Source organism: Platichthys flesus, chromosome 19 (genome assembly GCF_949316205.1).
Source record: "Platichthys flesus chromosome 19, fPlaFle2.1, whole genome shotgun sequence".
NCBI classification, from domain to species: Eukaryota; Metazoa; Chordata; class Actinopteri; order Pleuronectiformes; family Pleuronectidae; genus Platichthys; species Platichthys flesus.
Window position 1 is genome coordinate 14,436,515 of NC_084963.1, and position 26,777 is coordinate 14,463,291.

General features: G+C 40.9%; 1 protein-coding gene across 5 annotated transcripts in view; it reads left to right on the plus strand.

The window, feature by feature from the left end:
- Positions 1-26,777, plus strand: part of dab2ipb (DAB2 interacting protein b) — a 128,585-nt gene that overhangs the window by 20,983 nt on the left and 80,825 nt on the right. For 3 of the 5 annotated variants that reach the window (XM_062412756.1, XM_062412758.1, XM_062412757.1), the window contains exon 1: positions 18,948-19,556. The exons of the other annotated variants lie outside the window; for them this stretch is intronic. In XM_062412756.1, coding sequence (XP_062268740.1) covers positions 19,433-19,556 — 124 coding nt within the window. In that variant the 5' untranslated portion in view covers positions 18,948-19,432. Of the gene's footprint in view, positions 1-18,947; positions 19,557-26,777 lie in introns of those variants that run through there. 5 annotated transcript variants of the gene reach the window in all.

Sequence of the window (26,777 nt, forward strand, 5' to 3'; positions counted from 1 at the left end):
GCCTGTAGTTGGTTGTGTGCATGAGAAGTTGGTACATTTGGTGTTCTGGGCTCACTGGGATTGGGGCGGCCGTGGCAAAGGAGGTAGAGCTGGGTGTCCGCTAACAAGAAAGTTGTTTGTTCGATCTCTGGCTCCTCCTGTTCGCATATGTCCAAAGTGTCCACACTGAACCCTAAATTGGCTCTGGCAGCTTTGGCCATCAGTGTGTGTGAATGGTGTTTTGATAGAAATGAAAAGTGCTGCATATAGAAGCGTTGTAGGAATGTGTGAATGCTGATAGTACTACAACAGCTCTAGTTACTGTAAATTCAGTCCATTTACCATCCATTTACTCCACCAATCAGTGCACATGTTCTATTATGGTGCAGTTCCAGTGTCTGACTTTGGAAAAGTAGGTTATAAGTGGAGAAATGCAACAGTGAACAGCTTGAGCAAGAAGGCAACATACTTTAGCAAACTAATGATGGCATGTGGTAAAATTAAAATAAATTGATGTCTAATTGAGTTGCAGAGACAATGAGTCAATATCCACTTTCAGTCAGACTGAGAGGCATTACCTGTAGCTATGCCAAAGGCAGTTCTGGGATGCAATTCACAATAAGTTAATGTTCTCTTGAAAGTGCGTGCACTATTTTGAATATGCATTGTTGGTGTTTATTTGTGTGTATTTAAAGGTGTGACACTTTTTGTGTGTGCCATCTGGTCTGATCCAGCCTTGTTGTGTTGCTTCCAAACGAGCCCACCCATTGAGTTTTCAATGAGCCAAGAGATAATGGAAAAATATATTAGGGCTGGTGTCTGTGGGTGTCCATCAGTGGATCAGTGTCTAGTTTAGCTGGTTCATATAGTGTTATGTGTGCAAAGAATTATGTTTTATATTGCCTGCTTATTTTTGCCTCTTCTATATTCAGAAATTTGTTTTTAGGGAAAGTTTTTATTCAATGTGTTGGATGTTTGTATTTGTGCATTCTCTTCCACAATTATTTTCCTCATTTCAAAACCAGTCCACGAAGAGTGGCAAATTGGCATTAAGTGTGAATGTTTGTATGACCCTGTGTGAGTGAATGATATCACTCTCAGTATGTAGTAGCAAAATACTTTCCTGTCAGATAGTAGACGACTCATCTCTGGCTTTGTTCGACTCCTTTTTTGCCTTGTCGCTATGCCCTTGTATCGTTGTAGTTCACTTAATCAGTTCAGTGTTTTATTCCACAGGATTTATGACCAAACAGATGAAAATAAGACCCAAGTTACAATAAATCTCTGTTACTCTCTAATGGAAATCTTACAAGTGAGGAACCTTTGATGTCCACTTTTCTTGCTCCTTTATATTTGTCTTCATCCTCTTTTCAAATCTGCCTCGAAATTGATTTACAGATTGATGATGTCATCCCAAAGTTCCAGACAAGCTGATAACCACTAAATCTGCAGGGACAAAATCTGTCACTGAACCAGCCCTCTGGCTGTTAAATCAAAATGAAATTGGAGTGGCAAACAAAACATCTACTGTGTACGTGAACTAGTCCTTCTACTGCTCTACCTGAAATCTGAGGCTGTGTTCATATCACTATGTTTTGAAAACACTGTTTTCAAGCTAAAACCATCTTTTTTCCAAATGAGCGTTTTGGATGCATATCACGGAACCGCTCACATACACTGGGCATGCGCATAACAGTGTACACAAGAAGCATTTGGATGTAGGTTATAGAATAGTCACAGATTGCTTGAATCATTGCACATCTCCTATGCAGGTTAACAATGGTATCATTGTAAACTGCAGAATTTAATTTAACTTGTTATTAACAGGGCCAGCAAATTGTAATTGATTAACCATGTTGTGCTCTACACTGGTAGCCGAGGCTAATGGTGGTTGATTTCTCTCTGGTCATGTGACAGGAGTCTGATAAATTAGGAAAGGCTATGTGTGGACTGAAAAGACCCAATTAGCAGGTTGTTGTGAGTGTTACAGCATCGTCTCCAAGCATCTCAGTTTTTGCCTGGATTTTGGAACACATTCCCTGCCCCTTTAGTTGTCCTGACTACAACAACTTTATCCTCTTAGTAGTATGGATGTACTTTACAGAAAAAACAGATTGGGGTCAACATATTTGCATAATGGCGTGAAAAAGGGGTTTTCACAGAGTAATTAAGTACTTAACTTGCTTTTCAGTGTGTATTAAACATTAGCACTTTAGATGGTACTTTGAACTCAACATGTGCATGTACTTTTATGCCTCATCTCTTTATCTATATTTAATTTGCACACAGATGTTTTTGCGTACAATTCACGAGTCTTTTATTGTTTCTATGGCAACCAGTCAGGGGATCAGTAGATTCAAATCAGCAAAAAGACTCATGCTTCCAGAGAGAGACTGGTTGATATACCGACTGAACACTAATGTTTTCCTCAATAAAAAGACAGATTCATTTTCTTTCACACAAGAGTCCTGAGAGCAACCTTATTTTTTAGTGTCACTTTCATGATGCAAACATTCTCTGTTCATCCGCTCTCTTTCTCGGGGTAGCTTAAGCCTCTTTTCCACTCATCAAAAAAATCCCACTTACATCAGGCTTTTGTCTGCAATGGGAATGGTTACATTCTGCAAACACTCCTCGGTTAAATGATTTTGCAGAACTTCCAGCGTTTTGAGTGTAAATAGCCATGAGCTTTTCTGTACTGATACTAATATCTTGGGCAAAAACGTGCAACAAAAATGTTTTATTTCCTTGTATCGTGCAAGATGCAAGCGATTTTAAATCTATCAGTTGCAGTTGACTTTGAAAGAGGGACTGAAGTAAAACATATAAAAGTGTAACGACCATAACAGTGTCACTGGTGTCCATGGTGCTTTCGCCTGTTGTGTTTAGTGTTTCCTGCCGACTATGCGTTGGTTTCCGGCGCATTCATGACATCGGTCCTGACTCACTGGCAGGAAAAAAAACTGATTGACCAACTTTACTGGAAATGGCCTTTTTTCAGATCTCAGTTGATCCCACGCTCGCACACACACACATTTACACTTGCTGTGGTTGTAAGAGAAGTCATGGTGATCATATTAGAAGTTGGCCTTACATGCTGAGACAAAACAGAAAACAGGAAACCGAAGAAACTGAACTCCACTCCCAAAGGTTCCCCCTTTCCTCCGACGTACCTCACTTCCTCTCCCATAACTCCCCACCTCCCACTTTGACCCTTCCAAAGCACACATTCTAACACTATGGAAGACGCTATGATCTAATATTTAGATGTAACGTATAGTTTGAAAGGATCGTGTAGAGGTTATAACAACCTGTTTTTTAGTACAACATTGAGCTGCTGTCTAGTTGCTTCTCTCTGTCTTTGTAGAACCGACGGGTGAAGACTGCACTGTCCCAGATAGTTGTGCTCCTCCTGTGTCCTGCCCTCGATCTCTCTGAATAGCTACACAAACACAGACATGCTGCACATAAGCCCTAACACGTACAGACACACAAGTTTTACCTTCTGTCATTTGTACTGTGCCACTTTGAGGTAAAGGTAGATTTCCTGAGTGAAGCTAAAATAAAGAACTCCATGTCTGCCCATTTCCTTCCTGACAGCTACCATTTCAACTGAGGAAGGACACAAACACACCCGTAAAGTGTCTGTGTGTGTGTGTGTGTGTGTGTGTGTGTCTGTGAGAGAGAGACCATGAGATTGCTGTTTATAGCCTGGATGTGGATTCCCACGCTAGATAGAGTGTTGCTGATCACAGTGATGAGTGCATTTAGAGCCTCGCTCGGAGGCAGACAGAATTCACTTCAAGTGTCTGTTTAGATGTTTATCTTTGCTTCATGTTTGAGTAGATCTGTGTGTGTCTTTGTCCCCACGTGTTTGTGGTTGGATTTGCTCGCAGTTTCCCACTGACTGAGTTCCTGCGGCGTGCAGTGCTGAAAAGGGCTCTTACCAACTTTTCCACATGACATGAAATAAAAAAGGTGTATCTCAGCACAATCAGCAGTTCAGGCTTTAGATTATAAGTCATCAATATAAGTTCTACTTCAATTCCAATTTTGATTGTTCCTTCAACAAACTCGCTTTCAGACTGATATAAGACAAGCAGATCAAAATATGGTGAGACCACTCTTATGGTCTATCTATCTATCTAAAACCGTTTTCAATTAAATAAATGTCAATATAGTCAATATTATGTGAATGAAGTGGATATCTATACTTTAAGTCACAAGGTGAAGAGGATACTTAGAATGTAAAAGCAAAAAGTGTTCGCGTTCATTCAAGTCAAAGGAAGGACTTAACTGACCGAAACATAAATTACCGCCAAGTCAGTAGCCTTTTCTCCAACCATCTGCAATGTGCTGTAAACAAAAACATGTGACTTTGGCAGGGAAATGCACACATCACGTCCTGCTTCCTGCGTACTCTACCCAGGCACCAATCCTAGCTTGAATGTTTCAGATAGCAGCTAAGAGCTAAATGCTAATGCCAGCATGCTGCAATGCTCACACTGACTATGTTAACTTGCTGATCCATTTTAGTTTAGCTAGCTATAATTTGTTAATTAGCACAAAACAGAGAACTGCAGAGCCAGGTGGGAATGTCATCCATTTTTCAGGTATTTTGTAAGAGCCAAAGACATTTTGACTTGATTGTCGTGCTGGATAAAAAGTCAGAGAATCGCTAAATTGTGTACCCGAGGGGTGCGTAATTGTGTGCTCCAAATTTCGTCAGAATCTATGAAATGGTAGTAGAATGATTTCACTCAAAAGCAAAATGTCATAAAACCTGAAGTAGTAGAAACGCGAGCAACACTTGTATAGAGAAAAACTTTATTGACAATAAAGCCTCCTACGTTTTTACCTCACCACAAATGTGTGTATAAACGTTCATGGCAGTCCTTCAAATAGTTGTTGGCATATTTCAGTCTGGACCACAGTGGTGAACTGACACACAGACCAGCCGCCCATGCTGCTACTGTGGCTAAAAATAGGGACAGTATAATGAAATATTGGGGGTAATGTAGACGCTGTCGAGAGCATCAACTTCTGTTTTCTGCAGGCACGAGAAAACAACTAAAAACACACCACATTTTTAATTAGTAATCTTCCTGATGTAGTGAGTCTTACACAGGCCCTGCAGGTCAGTCCAGTAATTCCCTGCATTGAATTTGTATTGAACACAAATAAAAATGAACTACTCTATTGGACACTCTGGGGTAGAAGGTCTTGACACAACTGTATAAATCTTGTAGTGATTGATGTCGAAAGATGAAAATTAAAATAAAAAGATAAAGTGATTGTTCAGGTTGAAGATATGCAATATGGTACATATGGTATGAAAAGCCATGGCTGGGCACGGCATGCCAGGACATGGCTTGATTTGTTAAGGAATTGAGTGGAATGTTATGGTTGGGCCCGGTTATTCATGACATGTAATGGTTTGGTTTAGCATTGCCTGGTTTGGCATGGAATGAATTGCATGGACATAGTACACCAACCATACACTTGGAGGAAATGTAAGCGAATTTGATACCTTTTAAAGATCTATCTATCTTTTTAATTCATGTATCATTTGTTAAAAGAGCATTCACCAGAATTTAGTCTTGCATGGATATTGCAGTAATTACCATGTGGTTATTGGGAAGTCAAAGCAGCTCATTAACATTTGATAGAAAGCTTCAACTAGACCTAAATATGTTTTATCATCCATGAAACCATGGATTGAAGTCAGCAGACTTGTTAACACTGACTCTGATGGATTGCGTGTGGCTTAAGAATGACCGAGTTGGCTGATACCTACTATCAATTTGACTTAATTCTTATGAAGTCATCTGCATTATTTGTTTCTCCTCCGCTCACGAGGAGCACTGGCATAAAGGCCAGACTCTGTGTTCCTTCATGTGATCATCCTTGCCGTATATTTACTACTACAATTAGACTGAGATGGCAGCGGCTGTTCTTATGCCATGAGTCTGTGCCTGCAGGTGAGAGTTCAGCTCAATACAACTGCACAGCAGCTGGTGGATAGAGACGTTTTTGTAGCATCATTCATTGCCGTCCTCAGTATTGCCTGTATCGCTGCCAAAGCTGCAGTCGGGCGTCCTGAGCCTCACTCTGTGGGCCACTTAAATTTCACATGGCCATTTAACAAATCATGTCTATTGTTCATATCACAATGGAGTCTCTGTGGCTGAATGAGACGCAGCGACCCTCGTGTGGGCTGTGATTGAATTCCATGAATTCCTACATAAAGAACATAAAGTATTAATGAATTAAAAGGGAAACAATAGCAGGTGTTATCTTTATTTAAATGAGATATCACAGTATTATTCAAGAATTCCACTCCATTAGTGGAATGTTAACATATCCGCTCAGGCGTGGGGGTTGTTGTGTCACACATTTGCATTGTTACTGTAGAACCAGAAGAAAGGAAAGTGAGCAAATACAGGAAAAGAATGAGAAATGCTGGTTCTCACTCACAATTACAAAGAGAGGGGTGATGTTAAAGAGAGTAGCAATAAAAAACTGAGGAATGAAGTAAGAGGAGGATAATTGAAGTGCTGCAGTCTCACTTCTGTAATGACACGTTTCTGTACCTATAAACCAGCTCCCTGCCTCTGTCTGTCCTCTTATTTGGTTTCCTGCCTGTTGACAGCCTGTCAAACACTGGAAAGAATCCTATATAGTCCTATATATACACTGTTCTTTATTATATATAGCACATGTTAAGTCTAAATTGGCCTCAATCTAAATTTAGTTGTATTTAAGTTTATATTTGACTGAAACAAGCAGACATACCATTCAACGTTAGGCCATGGACCACAAGTCGGAACCGAGCAGAGTCAGACCCAAACCTGACAAGCATTCATTTTTTTAATCAAAACCAATCCGAGCCTGATGTCTTCCCGATTACAAGCACGTGGTAGATAGAAATCAAGAAGATGGTAATAGAAGTAGTAGCACTCAACCGGACTGGACCAGGATAGCATTTCAACATTGGCCACCAAAAATCCATATTGGTCAGACTCTAATATGTGTGTGTGAGTCATTTCCCATTACCATGATTTATTGTCATAAAAACAGTCCAAAATAGATGTCAAAAAACGTGTACACTAAAAAACATGGTGCTCACACTGTAAATCAGATACCACTACATCATGTATAAACCACACCACTGTTCCTGTTCAAGATAACAGATGCCTGATTGTGTTTTGCTTCTATTTTCTGTCCGAGCGGCACCATCAGTCCTGTAACAACTGTTTTGGTAATTTTCAATATTGAGAAATTTATGAAAATTCTCCCTCAAAACAGCGCAACATCTCATTTACTCTTCCATCGCTCTGCCGTAGCGTGATGTTTGACCCTGGGATCTAAAGGGGAGTGGCTATGTAGATTAAATAAGCACAAGATTACTAAAAGGAGATGGCCAACGAAAACCTGCAGGAGAGATTACGCAGTATTATGTGTGTGGTTCTGCATGCGTGAAAACATGTGCATGTCCTCATGCCCCCCTCCCAGTGGGATCAATGAAGTTTCAATCTATTTGTATTAGGAAGGGGGTGGGGGATGTAGATGTGAGTTTGTGTCCTGCAATCCGTGGTACTTTCTCGCGTGAGTGCGTTTGCGAGCGTGGTCGCTTACTTGTTTGATTTGTTTTGCTTATTTGTTTGATCCACACAGGATTTACTGGAACAGATTTCGCTGTGCAAGCATTCACTTCACTGTCAACACCAGAATGTGGGCCATTCACACTGTAATCCCGACATTGTCTTTTTGATGGGCACAGCACATGAGCTAACTACGTGTCTGTGTATACTGTCTCTCACTGAGCGTCCGCATGGGAAGAACACAGAGTGAAGGTACATGCTCAAACAGTACATCCATAAGTTGATAGGGTATTTTATCATCTACGGGTTTTTGATAATCCACACATGCTGGTTTCGTCTTCTTAAATATATATTATGTAACAACTCCTAATTAAAATGTCTAAAAATCCACTTGCAAGGTCATCATCGGCAATGGTGGTGACGACAACTCCCATGATACCAGCTTCTGTTTTATATAACTTCAAATTTAATTTATTTATAATTCTTAGTACAGACAGACCAAGTGAATCTGAAGAGGTTTGTTTTCTCTTGCACTTTTTCTTACAATTCACAGAGCGCTGTTTGGAAAATTAATTTTGCCCATGAAGAATAATTCAATTTGAAACTTAATTTAATTAAATAGTTAGGAGAGAAAAAAGGACTTTGAGACTCTAAGGAGCCATTTCCTGCTCATTGCATCGATGCCATTCAATTGCTCTCATGCTTTTAAGTTTAAGCACTCATATGTAACTACAAGCGTCGGTCAGCAATTTAGGTCCATAGGTGTCGACTGCGGTTTAATGAGAGCTGTTGCTGTAAGGTAAACAGAAATGGAGTGGGCAGACCTCAAGCTCGCAGGATTTGCCCTGTGGTGTGAGCTCAGCTATTGTGTTTGGTGGCTCTGTGGGGGTTCATGTGATCACAGGACCACCAGTGGAGAAGGCTGATAAGAGAAGAGGTACACAGCCACAGGAGTGACCTCTGGCTATAAGCAGATCCAAGCAACTGTTAAAGCAACAGTTTGGTAACATATTGAGATTGCTTTACAAAACCCACTGCTGCAGTTTATCTTAAGCTATTCTGTGTAAATATTGTTCCTCTCCTGTGTTCATCACTGACCTGAGGCAGCGGTGGTGGTGGAGTGACCAGCCCAATCACAATTAAATGTCCAATAATTATTGTCATCTCACAGGTACAGTAGGTGGTTATCTCATGTAGTGGAGGGTAGAAGGAATATCCTTTTTCAAAAATGATGATTTAAAGCTTTCACTTCAATGCCCAATCATTGCAGGTCTTGTAGGTTGGTGCGTGTGGAACCTCACATAACTACCAATGTGGGGGCTGGCCGTGAGTGTTGCATGTGCGTTGCAGACAGGCAGCAAGGTGTTGACCTGATGTGAATAGGCATGAGGTGGGATGCCATGGTGACGCATTATTTATGGGAAGGCTAGCAGAGTCCCTCAGCGATCCCCATTTGGAATAGAACTAATTTGAAGAGCTCTGATTGTTAATTACATTTTTTCCTCTTTCAACGGAAATTACAGCCAATGTTTGAATAAGGGGCTTATCAGAGAATCTCCCAGGTTACTGTCATGATGGCTGTTCCCCAGCTGCTACAGGCCGATGACTTCATAACAAAGAATCTTTATATTATCCTGCACATCGTTTTGCATTAGGTTTTTTGGAGCAGCCCAGTCTGAGCTCAGATCTTAACTCAATGGAGATGCTTCAGAATCACCTCAAGAGAGCATATCAAACCAGAAATCCTAGAAATCTGGCTGAATTGAAGCAGCTCTGAGGAACAACAGTTAGAAATCCCTCCTGAACGTTGTGCAGGTCTGAGCCACATCTGCCAGAGAAGCTTGTTCGATGATATTCCTGCCAAAGGAGGTGCGAGGAGTTATTAAATCCACTGTTTCCACCAGAGCTGTGAATGCCTATAAGTTTGTTCAAGAAGGACACAAAAGAGAATAGATCTTCATGTGACTTTTAGCATAAGAACATTGTGTTTGGCGGTAAATGTGACTTAGATCGGATAAAGATCAGATCACATTTTGTTACCATTTAATGCAGAAAATCAGGTCATTCCATTGTGCTTACATTCTTTTCCCAGTGTATTTAACTGTTGACAAGCAGTGGACTTGTGTCACTTGTGCTTGCGTGTGCATGGACAGTGCTGTATGTGTTCACATTTCATGAAAATCCAATTTGTGAACAGTAGCTGCCAGCGCATGACAGCGGATGGGCCGTATGACTGTGTGTGCCTTTGTGTCACATTCGATATTAAATTTGGAAAACAATATTGCCAGAGGTCTTTTCTGTGCTCCCCTCAAGTGGTCACTTCATTAGCGAGATCCCTCTCTCATCTCTTACTCCCTCCCACGCTTCATATTTGTGATCTTCATTCCTTTAATCATGGCAAAAAAAAGATTTCACCCCCCTCTCCTCCTCCTCTTCTTCCTCATCCTCCCCTATCCTGCGTATCTGTTTGTCTCTGGCCAACAGTGTCACACAGACTCCTCTGTTCTCAGTCTGTCTGTAGTCCTTATAATGAGTCCTGCGCGGGACGAAGCATTCTGCAATTTGGCCTTTACTCTAGGGCCAAGAGGGAGAGGGAGGCTTGTATAAGAGGAGGAAGAAAAGGCGGCACAGATAGAAGGCTCCAGTCTGTCACTGTAGCAGCAGGAGCACACAAGTGCAGCCAAAACCTTTTGTGTCTCTGAACTTTAATGACAGACCGGAGATATAAAGTAAGCCGCGCTGCACAAAGAGACACCCGTAATTACTGAACGTACACATTTTGACATGGACGTCCTGTGTCTCACTCAAACAGTCCATCAGTTCCTCGATCCTCCTTCAACTCCTGGTTGGATGTGATTCGACTGAAAGGGTTTGTCTTTAGTTTTATATAAATCATAATTCTGCTCTATAGTTGATAGATAGAATATAATATGGAGCCTCACAGCAGGAAGGTTCTTGGTTTGAATCCCTGTTCAGTTCTCACTTATCTGTGTGGAGTTTGTATGTTCCCCTTGTGTCTGTGTGGGTTTTCTCTGGCTTCCTCCCCCAGTCCAAAGACATGCAGAGTGGGCTTAGGTTAATAGGAGAATCTAAATTGTAGAGTAGGTGTGAATGGGAATGGATGCAAATGCTAATGGCTTTCCAGGGTGTACCCCATCCAACCGAGACCCACAAAGGATAATGCAGTATAGCTAATGGATGAGTTTCATATTACATGTCCAAATGAACCTGATTCTCAGCTGCTCAGCTGGTGAATCGAGGCATCTTTTATGTCCCCATTCGTTCCACTCTGTCAGACCCCAGAGTAAACCATGTGGACAAGTTTATTATGCTTCTCTTCATTAGCAAGCAGTAGTAATTGTCTATCCCCCAGCATATAATGCAAGGGATATTGTGCTCAGTGGGTCAAAAAAGTGTGTGTCTATGCTAATTTTGTTTCCAGAGCAGAAGAAGAAAATCATTTGGAATATTTTTCCTGAAAAAGTGGTGACTTTTGGTGTGTTTGGTTTCATTTCGAGAAGTTACAGAGCATTAGGTCAGAAACCCAACCTGTGGCTGCTGCAAGAGAGTTCATGTGTCTGAATGAGAGGCACCCGCTGTAGCTGTGGATAGATAGACTTCCATTACACTATTAGAATAATTTCAACTTTTACCTTAAAGATATCAAGACCACGATCCGCAAATGAAGTGAGCCAAAAAATACTGAGATGATGTCGACCTCTCATGTACTCTACATGATGGATCAAAAGGTCATCAGTTCCGTTTTGAGTTTTCCGAAAAATGTAAATACGAAGACTCTTGTCTTATAATTATATAACCAGTATTTGTAAGAAATTATTTGTCTTCTTACAAATGGTTCAGTATTGGAAAGTTCAGAAAGTGTCCATGTTTGTTTACATGTTTCAATGGTTTGTTTCTGTCAAACCTCCATTTTATTTTGCAGAGATTGATGGATGTTTTATTTGTAAATCTCTTTGTTCACTGATGTCATTTAATTAGACAGTGATTTTAAACAGGCTCTGTTCTTGGTCTCTCTCTTTAATCCGATCAAATCCCCGAGCTCCTTGGGATGAAACTGAAGACCAGACGTCTTTTATCTGTTATTAGAGAGCGGCCAGTGATTTCTCTGTCTTTATCTTTGCCCTTTCTACTTTTTCTCTTGTGGATTAGATCAGATTACAGGATGATTGGACAGAACAAGACATTGTGATAGAGTGGGCGGTCAGCCAGCACAATATATCAAAGTGGATACCAATCACTGTCAGATCTGCTTATACGCCATTTTTTTTTAAAATATACATTGTGACATGATTCAGTAATTAGAGGTTGTGTTGAACCATTTCCCACAGTGAAATAATTGTGTGGGTTTTTCTTTCAATTTGAGTAAAACAATTATTTAGTGCTCTGAGCACCAGCTGTACATCACCATGTTGTCCAGAAGAGGTCAGTATTGGTACACATGTCAGCTACTACTTGGCTCAGTCCCCAGGATACATTACATGTAAATGTAGACACGTGTCCACGATGATGTAATGAGCGAATGACTCGGTCACGGATTAGAATGCACTATCTGCCGTTAATGTAGAGCTGAAACTAATCAATTAGTTGATCAGAGAAATATTCTATAGTTATTTGATTAATTGATTATAATTAATGTATTTTTTCATGCTAAAATGCTCCAGCTCCTTTTCATTAAGAAATCTAATGAGTTTCACAGAAATTGTAATAGAATGTTTGGATTTGTATAGACCAAACAATTACCTGAACAAACAGACTGCCAGCCAAGCCACCAGGGGTAGTCTGGGGCTCAGTATCTCCTCCAAGGACACTTCAGCGTGTGGAATTTAGGAGACTGGGATCGAACAGCTGACCCTCTGGTTAATGGGCGACAGAGAGAAAGAAAATTATTACATTACATTACATGTCATTTAGCTGACGCTTTTATCCAAAGCGACTTACATTTTTTTTAGAACACTCATCATTTTATGAGGGGCCATCTAGGGGTTCAGTATCTTGCCAAGGACACTTAGGCATGCAGATGGGATAGAGTGGGATTCGAACCGGCAACCTTCTTGTTGCAGAGCACCCGCTCTATCCACAGTTGGTTGCTCTTTACTCCAGTGACTTTATTTTGTATTTAAAAGTTTTCTATTAGAGGGAGAACTATTATCTGCCCAAGGAGATTCAAGGAGCAGCAGCCGTTACTTCAGGCTTCTCCCCCGCTTGTAATCCATACTAATAAGTTTTGTCAGTTCAAGACGAGTATTACCCAGACTCCGATTTCTACGGTTTCTTATCACACGGCGTCTGCCCTGTTATTTCCGAGTCTATAGTCTAATCCCAAAGACTCCCTCTGAGGTCGTTTTGCTCCCATTTGCAGTATGTAGTATATTTCAGGCACAACATCAGTGTGTGCCACTTGATCCATCCACTATAGAGACGATAGGATGAGCTGTGCTCGGGATCGATACAGCTCTCCTTGTGTTTTTGTTTGCCCTGAAAGTGGAATTACTTCCACTTTCCCCTCAGCTGGAAATTTCAGTGTTTATATAATAAGAAAAGTTGGTGACTTTTCAGGTTTTGGGTACAATTTTCATTCATGGCAATGTGTCTGTTGTTCTCACAGGGGTTTCAACCACTGTTTTTATTGGGAGTGTTTGCTTGTACATGCACTTATATATATATATATGCATATGTATATGTATTTTTCTTGCAGTACGAGCCTCAAACGTCAACCAAAATATGGTAAAACAAACAGCAGGAGAAAAATATAAGATTTGTAAAGCACCTTTAAAACTGAAATTGTTGGCTTGTGTTTATTGTTCCTTGTTAAGGCTGATTTATGCTGTCTTACATATGAAAAGAGATTTTGTCTGTTTCAAACCAATTTTAACCCATCACTACCCACTTACCTCCATGAGGACTTCAAGGTGGTTAAGCACAAGAGAGCAGCACAGATTAGATGGAGTATCTGACAACAACAAACCCAGTTACAGTGGAAGAGGTTGTGATAATGTACCTCTGAAGAAGAGGCAGCTGTTTTCCCTTGTGACCAGGGAAAGTTATGTCTTATAACTGCAGTAGCTTCGTACCAGCTTGCAAAGTCTTCAAGTTTGTTGTAGAAATTTCTTCCTCGTGTTTGTTGATTACCACGATTTCCAGTGGTACTGCTCCGCTTTTAGAAGACTTGCACAAATATGGATGTAATGAAGGCATAGTATTGACAGAAGGCTCTGTCATTGTCCACAGCATCTAATCTTGAGCCTAAATTAGCATAAGGTCTGCACGTTGAACTTTTCCAAGTACCAACAAGTTTATCTCAGGTTCAAACTATTGACAATTTAAATACTTTTGGCAAAGTGATGACATATCTTTTTCTCTCTAACCTTCTCTCTATTTTCTCCTATTTCTTCCATGTGTACCTGACCCATCCATCCATTGCTCTCAACAACAGGTAAGACATTAATTACTTAAAGTGTGTGTGAGAATCTCAAAGTGGCAAATAGTTCTCTTCACATCTTCCATCTCTAGCTTTCTTTCTCTCTTAAAGCAAACAATATGCAGACAGATTCTTTCCATCTTTCATAGTTATCGAGGACAGAAACTAAAATAATAGATGAATAAATAAATTACTTCATAAATCATATATGCATGGACAAATAAGTAAGTAAATATAAAAATACGTATGCTGTTCCATTTCGAAACTGTGTGTAATTTATTTTTTCTATGTAGTGAGGAAATCTATTTTGGGTGTTTACTGTATTTTTTTACAGTTTGCGTCCCCCATAGAATCCTGGGTTTCTGGTTTCTTCTTAAAATAGGACGTCAGTACGTAGTTAACCTGCAGACACCATGTTTATTTCACTATCATTCTTAACTTAATGGCTTCTGCTGATCACTGCAATCACTACAATGTGTTCATCGTGATTAAACTTCTTTCAAGTGTGTCTGTATCCGCCTGAAGAGGTCTGTTGTTTCCATACCATACCACTCTGCTCTCTGATAGTGATGGTTTCAATGTGCTGACTGACTGGAAAGTGGACACTTAAATACCTAATGGAAACGCTGAGTATCATAATGTTGAGTATGCAGAGAAACCGGCAAAGCGATATTATCACTATAACAGCCAATGGAAGTATTAAAGCAGAAAGTAAGATTACACATTATCGCAGTAGAGAAAAGGGTCTAACCCACTGGTTGCTCTAAGAAGGTGACATGGCATACATAAATGGGTAATCAGTTGACAAGGCTTCAGTCTTTTCTTAGAACATTCAGAGATGAACACTTGATTCTCCAGGTTAGATGTGTTCACAACCAACAACAGGAACGTTTCCGGAGAATTCAGGAAGGAAACGATGCCTTGTTTGAGCATACAGGAGGCGGGCATGTAGTTCCCTCCTCTGCGGAAAGCAGGTGTTTTCGTTTACGGTGATTCGACACTGGCGTTGGACCTTATTGCCAAAGGATCATGAATCTTGTTGTCTTTTCAAGTTCTCATCTTCGTCGGTTTCTTGTATGTGTAGAGCTCCTCTTTTTTACCCCAAGATGTTTGCATTCTCTACTTAAGTTTTGCTCAAGTCGTTGTGAATATGCCTTTTCTGATATATTCTCGCAGTGACATTTTCTGGACATTTTACTCGGGGTCTGGTAGGAAAACCAGAGTTCTGCCCATCTGAAAGCAGTTTAAAGCTAGGGTTGCTAATCCTGGAAAAGCTAGAAAGAGCAGGTTACACCAGCTTATTCTTTATAGGACTTGATTCATTGATTTGATACGGATTTCAACAAATAAGAGAAATAAGTGTTACGATAATTAATTTCCAACTTGACCATTAAGAGAAATATAGAATATCAAAAGTCTTTTGTATCTACTCCACTCATTTATTTTGATAATAGCCAAAAGACCAATGATCTTAGGTTTCTATGGGAAGTAAAACATTAGACCTCAATAGTTTCTCATCTGCCCCTCTTTGGCTTCCTCTTAAGGTGTTAACCTGTGGGTTGTCTCCTCCCACACCCTTGAACCCTTTTTAGACAGACATGACCTGCGGGTCAAATCCGAAGGATCGCCATTAATCCGGGGGGGGGGGGGATCTCCTGCTGTGTTCTCACTTCGACTTTTGGATTTCTACAGATATTATACTAGGAGGTCAGGCTGATAAAGTCTACAGAAACTGCGGAGCGTCTCACTCGGACATTTGCGTTCACATATGCACCTCTTCCGGAAAAAATAAGGGGAACTGTGGACGTTCAGTATGTCTGAAAGCAGCATTAGAGGTAACCGCTGATATTCACATTAATACAGCATCTCTCGGTTAATTTCACCTCAGTTTCTTGACCTTTTATCGGCCTCTCAACCGCTCACTGACTTCTTTGTCGTGGAGCGGTGGGAGGCCAGCAGCAGCGCGCAAACTCTGCACGCCTCTGATTCTCTGGTCTGCCTGTCTATAGAGCCTGCAACTCATTGTGGATAACTAGTCCCACTGTGGCTCTTATGCAGGAAAGAAGAATCACTCTGCTCTGCAATTAAAAAGGTTGTGTGGCCTCCACACGCGTCTCCTTTGTGTGCCTGAATAACACTCAGTGTTACAGCCAAATGAGTTCAGTTGTAACTTAAATTTGTGTGTATTTATGTGATATTACAAACTTGGTCTTTAAACCTAGACCCACTGCGTATATATCTCCTTTTTTCCCTTGAGAACGTGTCTCCAGGGTGTTTCATGAACTCAGCAGTAGCAGTGTGAAACCGGAGGGCCTTTACATTCCCTCCGCTACCCGGCGCGAGCCTCTGACTTGCTCCGGTGTGATATATACCTACTAATGGTCGTCCTGAATACTCTCCGTGGAGCCATGAGAACAGTGGAGCCTATGTTAGAGATTTACAGACATGTACACACACTGCTGCATTCTTTCGTCAGGAGTTTATGGGCTGAGGTAATGACACGACTCCACACAACGTGTAGTGTTATGGCCATCACCGCTCTCAGGAGCAACAAGTGGCATCAGGGTGAACAACTGAGCAACTACAGAGGAGGAGGAGGAAATGTAATGCAGAGGGAGATTATATGAGAAAGCAGGAGAAGGAGACTTCGATTATCGGTACAATCAATAGACGGTTTCCTGCTGGGACTGAATAAGTCTGAAAACTATTTCATAATCTGAATATAAGGCCATAAAAAATCTTAAATATGTTAATGTGTTAACTGGGTGTTAATTGTGTCACCATTTATTTAAAGCTACTTGCATCGTACTTAGATAGTAGTTTTTTTCATGTGAGGTATTCTATTTTAATTTAGCTTTTTACAAGAATACAAAAAAACCTAAGACTAAGGATAACTTCTGTTTCTGCCTGTAGTTTGAGAGATAATGTGGGTTTTTTAAAGGGTTATAGGCCACTTACCTTTAATTATGGGTAAGTATAAGTCTTTCCTGCATATCTGTTGCTCTTGACTAAATGTAACTCATTATGGTCTTTAAAAAGTCTTAAATTGAACAGTTTGAAACCTGCAGAAAATAAATTCAGATAAAGATTTATTATTTGTCATTTGTTGACACTTTGGTGAAATTATTTTGTTAATTTCTTTCTATTCAATCCAATATTCACCTGTCAATCACAGTTTGGATAGTTCTGTTGTGTTTGCAATGCATTTTCTCTTTTGCAGACCCATCTCGAGTCTGCCTGCACTGGAGTTTTATCTCTTTTTACCCACAGTGACTATCACTATGCTACTTCCTCTTCTGTTTTCCAAATAAAACTTTATGACCACCAATGGAAATTCAGTTCATGGTAAAGGGACCGTATTTATACATCACTTTACTGTTCTGCCATCACTTGATGTCTCATTTACACACACTATGAAGATTCAGCATCAGTGCCACCCAAAAGTTATTTATCTTCAAAGAAGAAGAAAATACACACTGTTTTTCGCACCAGTTTTGCCAAAGGAATTAATTCATGAGGAACATTACAAAAGTTTAATCGCAATTTCTGGTTTGCTCAGCATTAATTCCTAAAACTAGAATCTTTCTTTTCACTCATTGGATGGAGGCCGGAACAGTTTCTGTAGCTGTGGTCTTTTTTCTTTCTTGTAGTCCTGCTTCAATTTGTTGAGTTTCTCATGGCACTGCTTCACAGTACGGCTAATATTAGGTTTGCTAACTCTCTGGAGATCTTTAAATAAACCTTGTCTCTTATGGACCACCGCTTCCAATTACCTCTGAGAGCCTGGACTTTGTCAAATCTAAAATCGGTAGACGCCACAGGTTTTTTAAACAATCAAACAATAAAAAAAAAAAAATTCAAACTAAGGAAAATACATTTAATGGTACTAAACCAAGAGCACTGCAAGCCCCATTCAAAATATTCAGGGTACTTTGTAAGAGTACTCTCCACGTGACCAGGGACGTTTTTTGGGATGTGAAAAGATTTCTTCGAACTTAATTAAGACCTTGGTCCCTTTAGTCAAAACTTACTGCAGAGGTTCCTTGTTGCTGGGATCAAGATGCAGCTTAAGTGATACAAAATCAATCCTCAGTTTTACTTTGGAGTGAAGCCAGTCGACAAACAGAAAAACCTATGGAACTGGCTGAATTACTGAAAAATTATTTCCTCAGGTTAAGTCATATATATATACATATATCATAAAAACTATTCTTATAATACTATGATACATTCTATTAATATTTTAGTTATTCTCGACAATGATTACTTTTGAAATAATCCCTTTTCTTCAGGCCCAGTCATACATCATGATTTTAGTCACAGTGGGAAACAGCTGACACTGCTTAACCTCAGTGCACCGACATTGTGCCTGCACTTCATTGTGCCTCGCTGTGGACTATGGTCCATCTGGCTGACCCTGTCACTCTGAGCCCGCTCCGATTGGCTCCTTGCCGCTCTCGACTGCCCCATTTACATCTGTTTCTGATTGGCTGTCACTCCCTTCCATGCCTTCCTTCCTTGCCCCAGGGAGGCAAATTGAAGTTAAGTAGGAAAGCCCGGAGCGTGATTGAGAGCGCAACTGGATCGGGAGCTGCTATCGGTGAAAGGAGGTTGGCGGTGGCATTTTTATAAGTCTGACTTGTTTACTGCGCCAGATGCTGTTTGATGTCTGAGGTTGTAACAGAAAAGCTTTGATGGAGGGATGTGAAAACACCCGGATTTCTGTCTCGACTCCATTCCACTGAAGCTCTTATCTGTGCTTGTTTTCCATCCAGCCCTAAACTTTTTCAACTGTTGCTCTACATAACACACACTCTGTCTGTCCGTTCCACACACTCACACACAGACACAGGAGTTGGATATATACGTGGATTTGGACATAAAACACTTGAATTATACGAGACTCATTTAATGCTTCATGAATACAAAGGAGCTGTCTATAACATTCCTTCAGTGCACTCTGGCACTGGGAACAGGAACAGCTTTCCTGTCATTCAGGATACACGCTCACAGTGTATTCCGGACATCATGCCTCTGGGATCTCGCTGTGGGAAACTTTTGAGGGGGAGTGTTCAAAGGTGGAGCAGCAAAAACATTATTCTGAGCTTGTAGGAGAGGACACAGTATTGAGCAGAAGGGGAAGTTTGATGGTTAAATCTTCTCTTTCCCCGCCTCAGTGGGAAATGGTTTCAAGGTGGAGCGGATTTGATCCTGACACAATCCATTTGGACTTAAACTGAAGTAGATGTGTGTCTTGTCAAGTCGGTGATAAACAGGGGTTGCACTCCATGAGAACTTTGCAGGGGGCTTTTATCTGCACTGATACCAGACCCAAGAGGACTTGTTTTCAGTGGCGCCGCTGAGAGATCTTCTTGTTGTTGGCCGTCAGAGCTCGGGAACTCTAAGCACCATGGCTGGGGTCACTAGGAAGGGGTCTGGGAGACGCTCGTACTACTACAGATTCCTGGGCAAGTCTCGACTGCAGCGTCAGCGAAGCCGGTCCCGCAGCCGCACCAGGCCGCCTGCCAGGAGGGGTAATAAATACTTCTACTACTAAAAAAAGTCCTGCACGCAGCAGATTTTAGCCTTGTTTACACCCAGAGACACGTGTACAGTAAAGCCATAAAGTTCCTACACAGTGCTATAAAATAACCGTTAGTGTAGCTCAATTAAAGTCCGATAATCACTTTAAAACTTTGTGTTTTGATATTGAAATGTTTTTCTTGTCAACATTTTGTGAACAGGCAGTTCTCCTTTTCTAAAACTTGTTTCCCTTCATGTGAGACCTGCCATTTAAGTAACATTATCTTCTCAACCCATGGCAACGCTCCACTGTTGTTGATGTGTTTTGACTAGCGTGCATAGTTGGAGTGAGATGACAGCTTGGCGTCACTATTCACACGGTGACACCACTCTCAATATCACACCACCGACACTAGACTTCTCACAGCTTGGCGTTAACCTGCAGCGTTCCAGCCTGCCCAGGTGCCTTGCCGTGCAGTTATGTTTTGTATTCCTCTTAGCTTTTCCTGTGCTGCATAACTACCTGTGTTCTCTGTTTTTCCATGTCCTCAAGCTCCCCGTTTCTTGACTTTGCTGGCGCTCTTCCTCTCGGTAGCCAGCTGCTGTCCTTAACCGCTGCAGGCAGTGTTTGAACTGTTAGGTAACAATGATAAGTCGGCCCCCAAGGCTTTAGCTCAAGTTACTTGAATTGAGAGAAAAGAAGTAGCTCTGAAATCTTCAGCATGTTGATTTATTTTTTTCTTTCTCTCAAGTTAACAATTGAAAATGCTCAGTAAGATATTAAGTAGGAGTGTGTAGCGCATCTGTTGCTCTCTTTGCTGTGGAATCTGATGCAAGCATTTATTGTTTTTTAAGGCAAGGAAACATCGGTCTCAACTTCTCTCACCAAACCTTGCTTGTTTCAGTTTTCTCTAAAAGTAACTTGCCGTGTGAGTAAATGTAGTTGGGGTGAGACAGACAAAACCAGTGGAAGTGCTTGACTGTGAGAAGCTGCCTGGCTTGTATGGCTTCACTTCGCTCCTCTCGCTGATGAAAGAGGCGCTTTGAAGTCTCTGCTCTGTATCATTCAGTCCTCAAAAGACTACACACACACACACACACACACACACACTGCCTTGATCTTTGCAAATAAGTCCCCTCAGAAAAAAAACCACAACACTTTTGGGACATCACACATTAACACAATAATGCACAGACAACATCGCAAAGACACATCCAGCGACTCGCCAGAGCGTCCCAGATATTTTTTTTGCAGCGGCATAAATGAAACGGTTAACGTCGCACTCTGCATGACCCTCAACTGGTAACTGTGTGTCAGTGTTTATCAGGGTATTCCAGAGATCAGAATGTGCATCCATCGGCAGATTTCATTAGACCTCTGTTTGTAAAAATCACATGCCTCCAGAGGATTTATTATGATTTAGTCAGTAGATGATTATTGAGGCTGCGCAGAATGTTGGAGCAGCTGTTTTTAGACTTGGATAAGATGTCACGTATTATGTATGCTTTGAGATTAAACAGATTTTTTAACCAGCTCTCGCTAAGGAGGAAACTTTGTTGCAGGAAAAAATGAGATTACCCACAGAACTCACACAATTAATTCACATGTTCACCACCAATTCTGACAATTACAAAGAGTCAAATGATCAATTGTAGTTTGACTAGAACTTAAAGTAGCTACAGTCAGTATTTTCCTCTCAAAGTACCTTACAGTAGCAATTTTTACTATATTTATTTCTATAGTTTTCTTTTGTTGTGTCTTGCTTTAAAACAAATTACCCTTTGTGGCTAAACAAGGTTGTAGATAAAGCTGGAAATATGTTAGTTTAGATTCCATAGCTTGTTCCTGCCACCTCGTAATGGCTGAAACAGTAACACTAACCCGGTCAATATGATTTATTTTGGTGTGTCAGATATTAAATTCACTGGTTTGGACCAGAACGGATCTCCAATTTCTCACTGTATTCATCAATAATGAATATAGTGATAAAAGATTTAATCAATGTTTCCATTCCTTTATCTTTTCTTTAATTTCATTGAATTAGGTCGGTTAGGACATAAAATGCATGTAAGTAACAGTTCTGTGGGCCTGGAACTCGGGCAAAAGGTTACTTTAGTTCACAACTCAGCCTAGCACGGATCCGTGACTTTATCTGGAGGAAGTTACTGGAGCCCCTCTTGACGTGTAAACTGTCACTGGGACAGATCAGGTGTCAGTTGCGTGAGCTCATGTGTTATTGTTTTCTCTGCATGTGTGCTACACGTCAGTTCTTCGTAATCAGTTCCTGGAAAAAACGTATGTATCAGTTCAGCTGGTTCAGTTTCCCCTCTTCTGTTTTCCGTCTTGTTCGCTGATATTTACATCCAAAATGACGGTTTACCTCAAGGAGGGATTGTAAAGAGACGAGAGGCGTCGTTTGATCTGACTTGTTACTGAATTGTCCTGTGACCTTTTCAGAAATGCAGTCATCCATCTCACTTTTATCTACATTGCTTTTAACAGGTTTAAAGTCCTCACTAGTCGTCCTAACTTTTGTACACCCTTCTATCTCCTTGGAGAAACACAATTTGATGAAAATTAGGTCTCTGAAAAGGGGGCATGCTTTTATCAAAGTTTCTGTCTTATATTTCCTGCTTCATGTTGTGCAAATTACTTGGCTGACTTTCGCTGTCATCATGCTTGCCATCAGCTAATCTTTTTTGCATGATATCAGAGGGTTTATGCAAATATTGTGTTTATCTGTCCTGCAGGTATGTCACCCTAATCCACTGGTTGTTCCCTGGCAGAAATAACTAGCTTGTCTTCTTTTCTCCTCCATTGATCTTACTTAAAGAGCCGACAAATGTCATCTAAACAACATTTGGCAAGTGTGTGACAGAAGTGTACACACGCATTTAAGTTGGTGTCTTTCTAGATTACACAAAATTCCTTTCCTCCAAGATATCTCAGCCTCCTAACCCACACTTAACCACTTTTAAACCTCCCTCTAACCTCAGGGTCACATTTTGGTAGATAGATTTTTTATTGTCTTCATAAAGAAGATTAATCTAATATTGGCTTGTTTTTGTCTTATGTTGCATGCTGCTATGTGCAGCTCTTTCCCTGTCTCCAGTCTGTATGCTAAGCTAAGATAACTGATTGCAGATCATATTGAACAGATGAAAACGAGAGAGTGGCTGTGATCTGTCGACCAGTTTCTCAAACCGTTCCCTTTCATGTTTGGCTTCACTTCTTACACTATTATTACAGTGAATGGAATGAAGTGGTGGTGGAAGAGGCTACCAGCCAGAGTTGGTAAAACAAGTCAGGTCAAGTCTTTGCCTTGGCTCATTATCACATACAATGTAATGTCTCAAAAGGGTTTTATGGGTCCACATCAACAACAGTTACAGTATTTAAAAACAAGGAAGAACTGCGCAAAACAAAAGAAGAAATATGACAAAGGAAAAGGAAGGAAAAAGTGGAAGAAACGTTTAGAGAGGAAGCAGATTAAAACTAGAGGAAGGCAATTATATAACAAAACAGAGGTTCTACAGTATGAGATGTATGAAGCCTAATTTAAATATAACAAGACCAATATAATAATTCCCCTTAAACAAGCTTAAGTAAAGTAACTGCAATGAAAAAAGAATCCCTTCCTTCAATGTACAACGTTCCAGAAACAAGCAAAGAAGCAAAGGAGTATCTGAAGGAAACCATTTAATATACAATGGACAGTAACAGTACAGGTGATACTTCCAGCAGCTTTCTAGAACGTGTTTGAGCTGCCCAATAACAACTCAATTATGCATTACCAGCTACTGTTATTGCAAGTGATCATATCATCAACGAGTAGCTACCAAGAAACATTCTTGTTCTATGGAACTGTGTCATGCTTCATATCTTTTTGTTCAGTTAATCTGTAGCCGGATTTTCGTCTGGCAGTGCGTTGTGAGCGTGTTTGTTTGTTTGTGTATGTGTGTGTGTGCTGATGGGAAGTGAGGACAGAATCCAGGCTGAGAGCTGGGAAACGGGGGCAAAAGAACACGGACAGAACATGACTCAGTGTCCGATGCATCACAGTTTCTCTCGAAGGGTCGGGAAGCACGTCTGTATTAATTATTTCTGCATCTGGTATTAATGTGATGGAGAGATGAAATAGAGATTTAGAGCGAAGTGGTGTCAAGTTTACACTGTCAATCTGTCGCCAATGGAATCACCCTGCTTGGTTTCTTTAAAGCAGATCAGCTGCAGCAACCTCTCAGAAATTAAGATCTTGTTTAAGTAAAGACTTGACAGCTCAGGCATATGAATTCTTTCATCTTTTCCCCCAAATTCTCAGCTTTACCAATTCAATTTTTAGCACATACAGGCAGGCCAAAAGGCAGAGGGGGGGAATGAAACTGTAGGAAGGCAGTATGTCCCATCTGCTTTGGGCAGCTCTGTATAACAGGATGTGAAGTGAAAATTAATCAGTTTGCCTTTGACATCATATAAAGGAAGCACAGACATGAGACAGAGGGAAGAGGCAGTTGAGTTGATAGCAATCAAACGCAGAAGTGAATTGTCAGTATTGTCTAATTGTTTAACCCGCGATTACATAGTCTCACTTCTGGAGCCTGTGTCCTTGTCTACCCTCTTATCCCTCAGCCTGGTGCACGCCAGAAATGGGCCAGATGACAAAGTGCCTCTGAGCAACAGAAGAAAAGTCCAATAACAGTAGGACAGGTGCAGGCTAATGCCCCTTAATCCATGGATATCCACTCAGATTACGACCCGGAGCCGGGGAGCAGTTTTGGGGAAGTAGCTGCAGAACTATAGGAGCTCACCCTATATCTGCAATCTGTCAACATATACAGCTGACACAATGTGCAAATAGGGATTACTGTCTTCCCACGCAGAAGCCTGACGTTATGAAACTAGAGAGGCTCCTAGTAGAGCGCACCTCTGTCATTCCATTTCAACAGTCCCTTAAATTCAATTCATTTGCACCAAGTCGCACAACTTTTTTAAAGTAAAAATCCATACATTATATTAAATTTTTTACAAAAATGTCAAAAAGGCCCTATCTAGCAAACCTGGATCCACCCCTTTGTCCTGATCCAAAATTGTGTACACTTTCCCTGGCCCATATCCCATCTTTCCATTGAGTTTTAAGAAGATCTTTTCTGTAGTTTTTGTGTAATCCTGCTGACAGACAGACGGCAATGAATGAATAACGAATCCCTGATAGCTTTTACAAAACCAATCCACCAGATTAGATATCAACAATCATGCAAAAGAATCGAGCACATCTGTCATTTTTGTTTGTTTTTGTTGGGAGAAAGGGTCGTGTTTGCTTCTCGTCTGCGTGTGGATATTATTGGAGTATGTAGGGTCGCAGACGGCATCGCAGGAATGTTGCTGCCGCGTCGCCCCTCTGCACAAACACAAACTTCCTCCCTCTGCACCCCACTCTTCTCCTCCTCCTCTTCCTCTTCCAGCACTCTGCTCTGCCTTCCTATAACGCGTCGCAGACAAAGGCATGCATGTGCCAAACTAAACATGAAGCAGCTCTCTGAGATTTCGATTTGAATATGGTTGGTTATAGAATCCTTGTGTTTTTGAAAAAAAACAAAAACAATGCAGTGCTGCTTGATGCTGCTTATATCTGCACGTTTACACCGTGATTGATGTTTTGTAGACTGATGCCTTCCATATTTCATTTTGAGGCAGAATCCCAGCATCATTTCCGGCGGCTGTGAAATTTATGATGTGTTAGCAACCCTAAATCAGTGTAACCGAGCTCTGAGTGAATGCACTGTAGACTGTGTCCTCACGAGAAGTTGTTGTAGCATGGAACGTCTGCCGAGTCGCTCCAAGGAGACTGAGCGGCACCTCTTTATCACCCCATCATCTCTGCACAGAGTAAATAGAGCATCTCAGAGGTCAAAAGTCCAGCGCTGTCCTCACTGTTTAGTGTTAACACATAGTCCCTGTGTACACAGACGAGGAAACGCACTCCCATGTCTCTCACACACCAACACATGTGTTCACTTAACCTGTGCATCCATGCTGCGGCTGTGTGGGCCTCGGCTGGATGGAGGATGGATCATCCTTCCGCTGGCAGACGGATATTCCACTAATGAGATGCTGCTGTGTGACTTCTTCTTCCTGGCCTGATCGTACTTTGATTGATATGAATTCCTGGCTTATATTCCGGAGAGTGACACAGCTTTATTGCAGCACTTTCAGCGAGTCGAGACAAATTCCGTTTTTTCTTGTAGTTGAGTGGGGGCGGGAAAGTGATGCATTTGTGAAGGAAGGGGGGGGGGGGGAGTGGTGTGGACCCAGAGAAGACAGTCCTGCAGGTAGACAGAACACAGTAAACACAGTCTGACAGCCTGCGATTTCTACTGTATAATTCACCAGCCCATAGAGAACATATGTGTGTGTGTATTTTTCCTCTTCTTTCACCTCCTGTCAAAACACAAAAAACTCGACATTTTCTCTGAGGCTATTTTTCCTCCCTGAAGGCAAAGACTTCTTGAAATACATACAGACGCCGTTCTTCCGAACAGTCCTTTACTGTGTTTATAAGTGAGATGAACAGAGTTATATAGCTGAGATACACACTATAGTCAATATTTTGATATACAAAATGGACCCACTGATAATTCTGCCCAACACTGCAGTTCCTCCTACCTCTACATGGGTTTGTAAGACGTGTTTCAGCCCAGTGTTTTGGTTTTTTGCTCTGCAGTGAGACTAGGTTGCTTCTCTCTCACCACTCTCAAAGCGCCATTTTAGCTCACAACATGCAGCTCTTTGATAAAAAGAAAGAGATAGAAAAAAAAGTCAACATCAAAAACGAAAAAGAGTTATGGAGTTATTTTAGTCAGATCAAGGATGTCTTTATTATTCTCTGGGTTGAATTTGATGTCCATCAGGAAAAAGTTTCAACAAATAAATTAATATTAGAACTCACAATAAAAAATCTGTGGAATATAAGTAAAGCATACACTGCAGGCACATTTTGCATTAAACACACACAAATTAATTCAAAGACCAGTCAAAATAAGATATTAACATTTAAAAGGCCATTGGGAGCCAGGACAAAGAGCTACATGTTGGCAGACAGAACTACCTATATCTGCTGGACTTGTAAAGAAGCAACTTTTTTATTTATTTGTAGTTTCGAGCCAAAAGGAGTTAATATCGGTTTGAGTATTTACAGTTTGTTTTCACTACCTCCAAGTGGCCAGAAAATGTA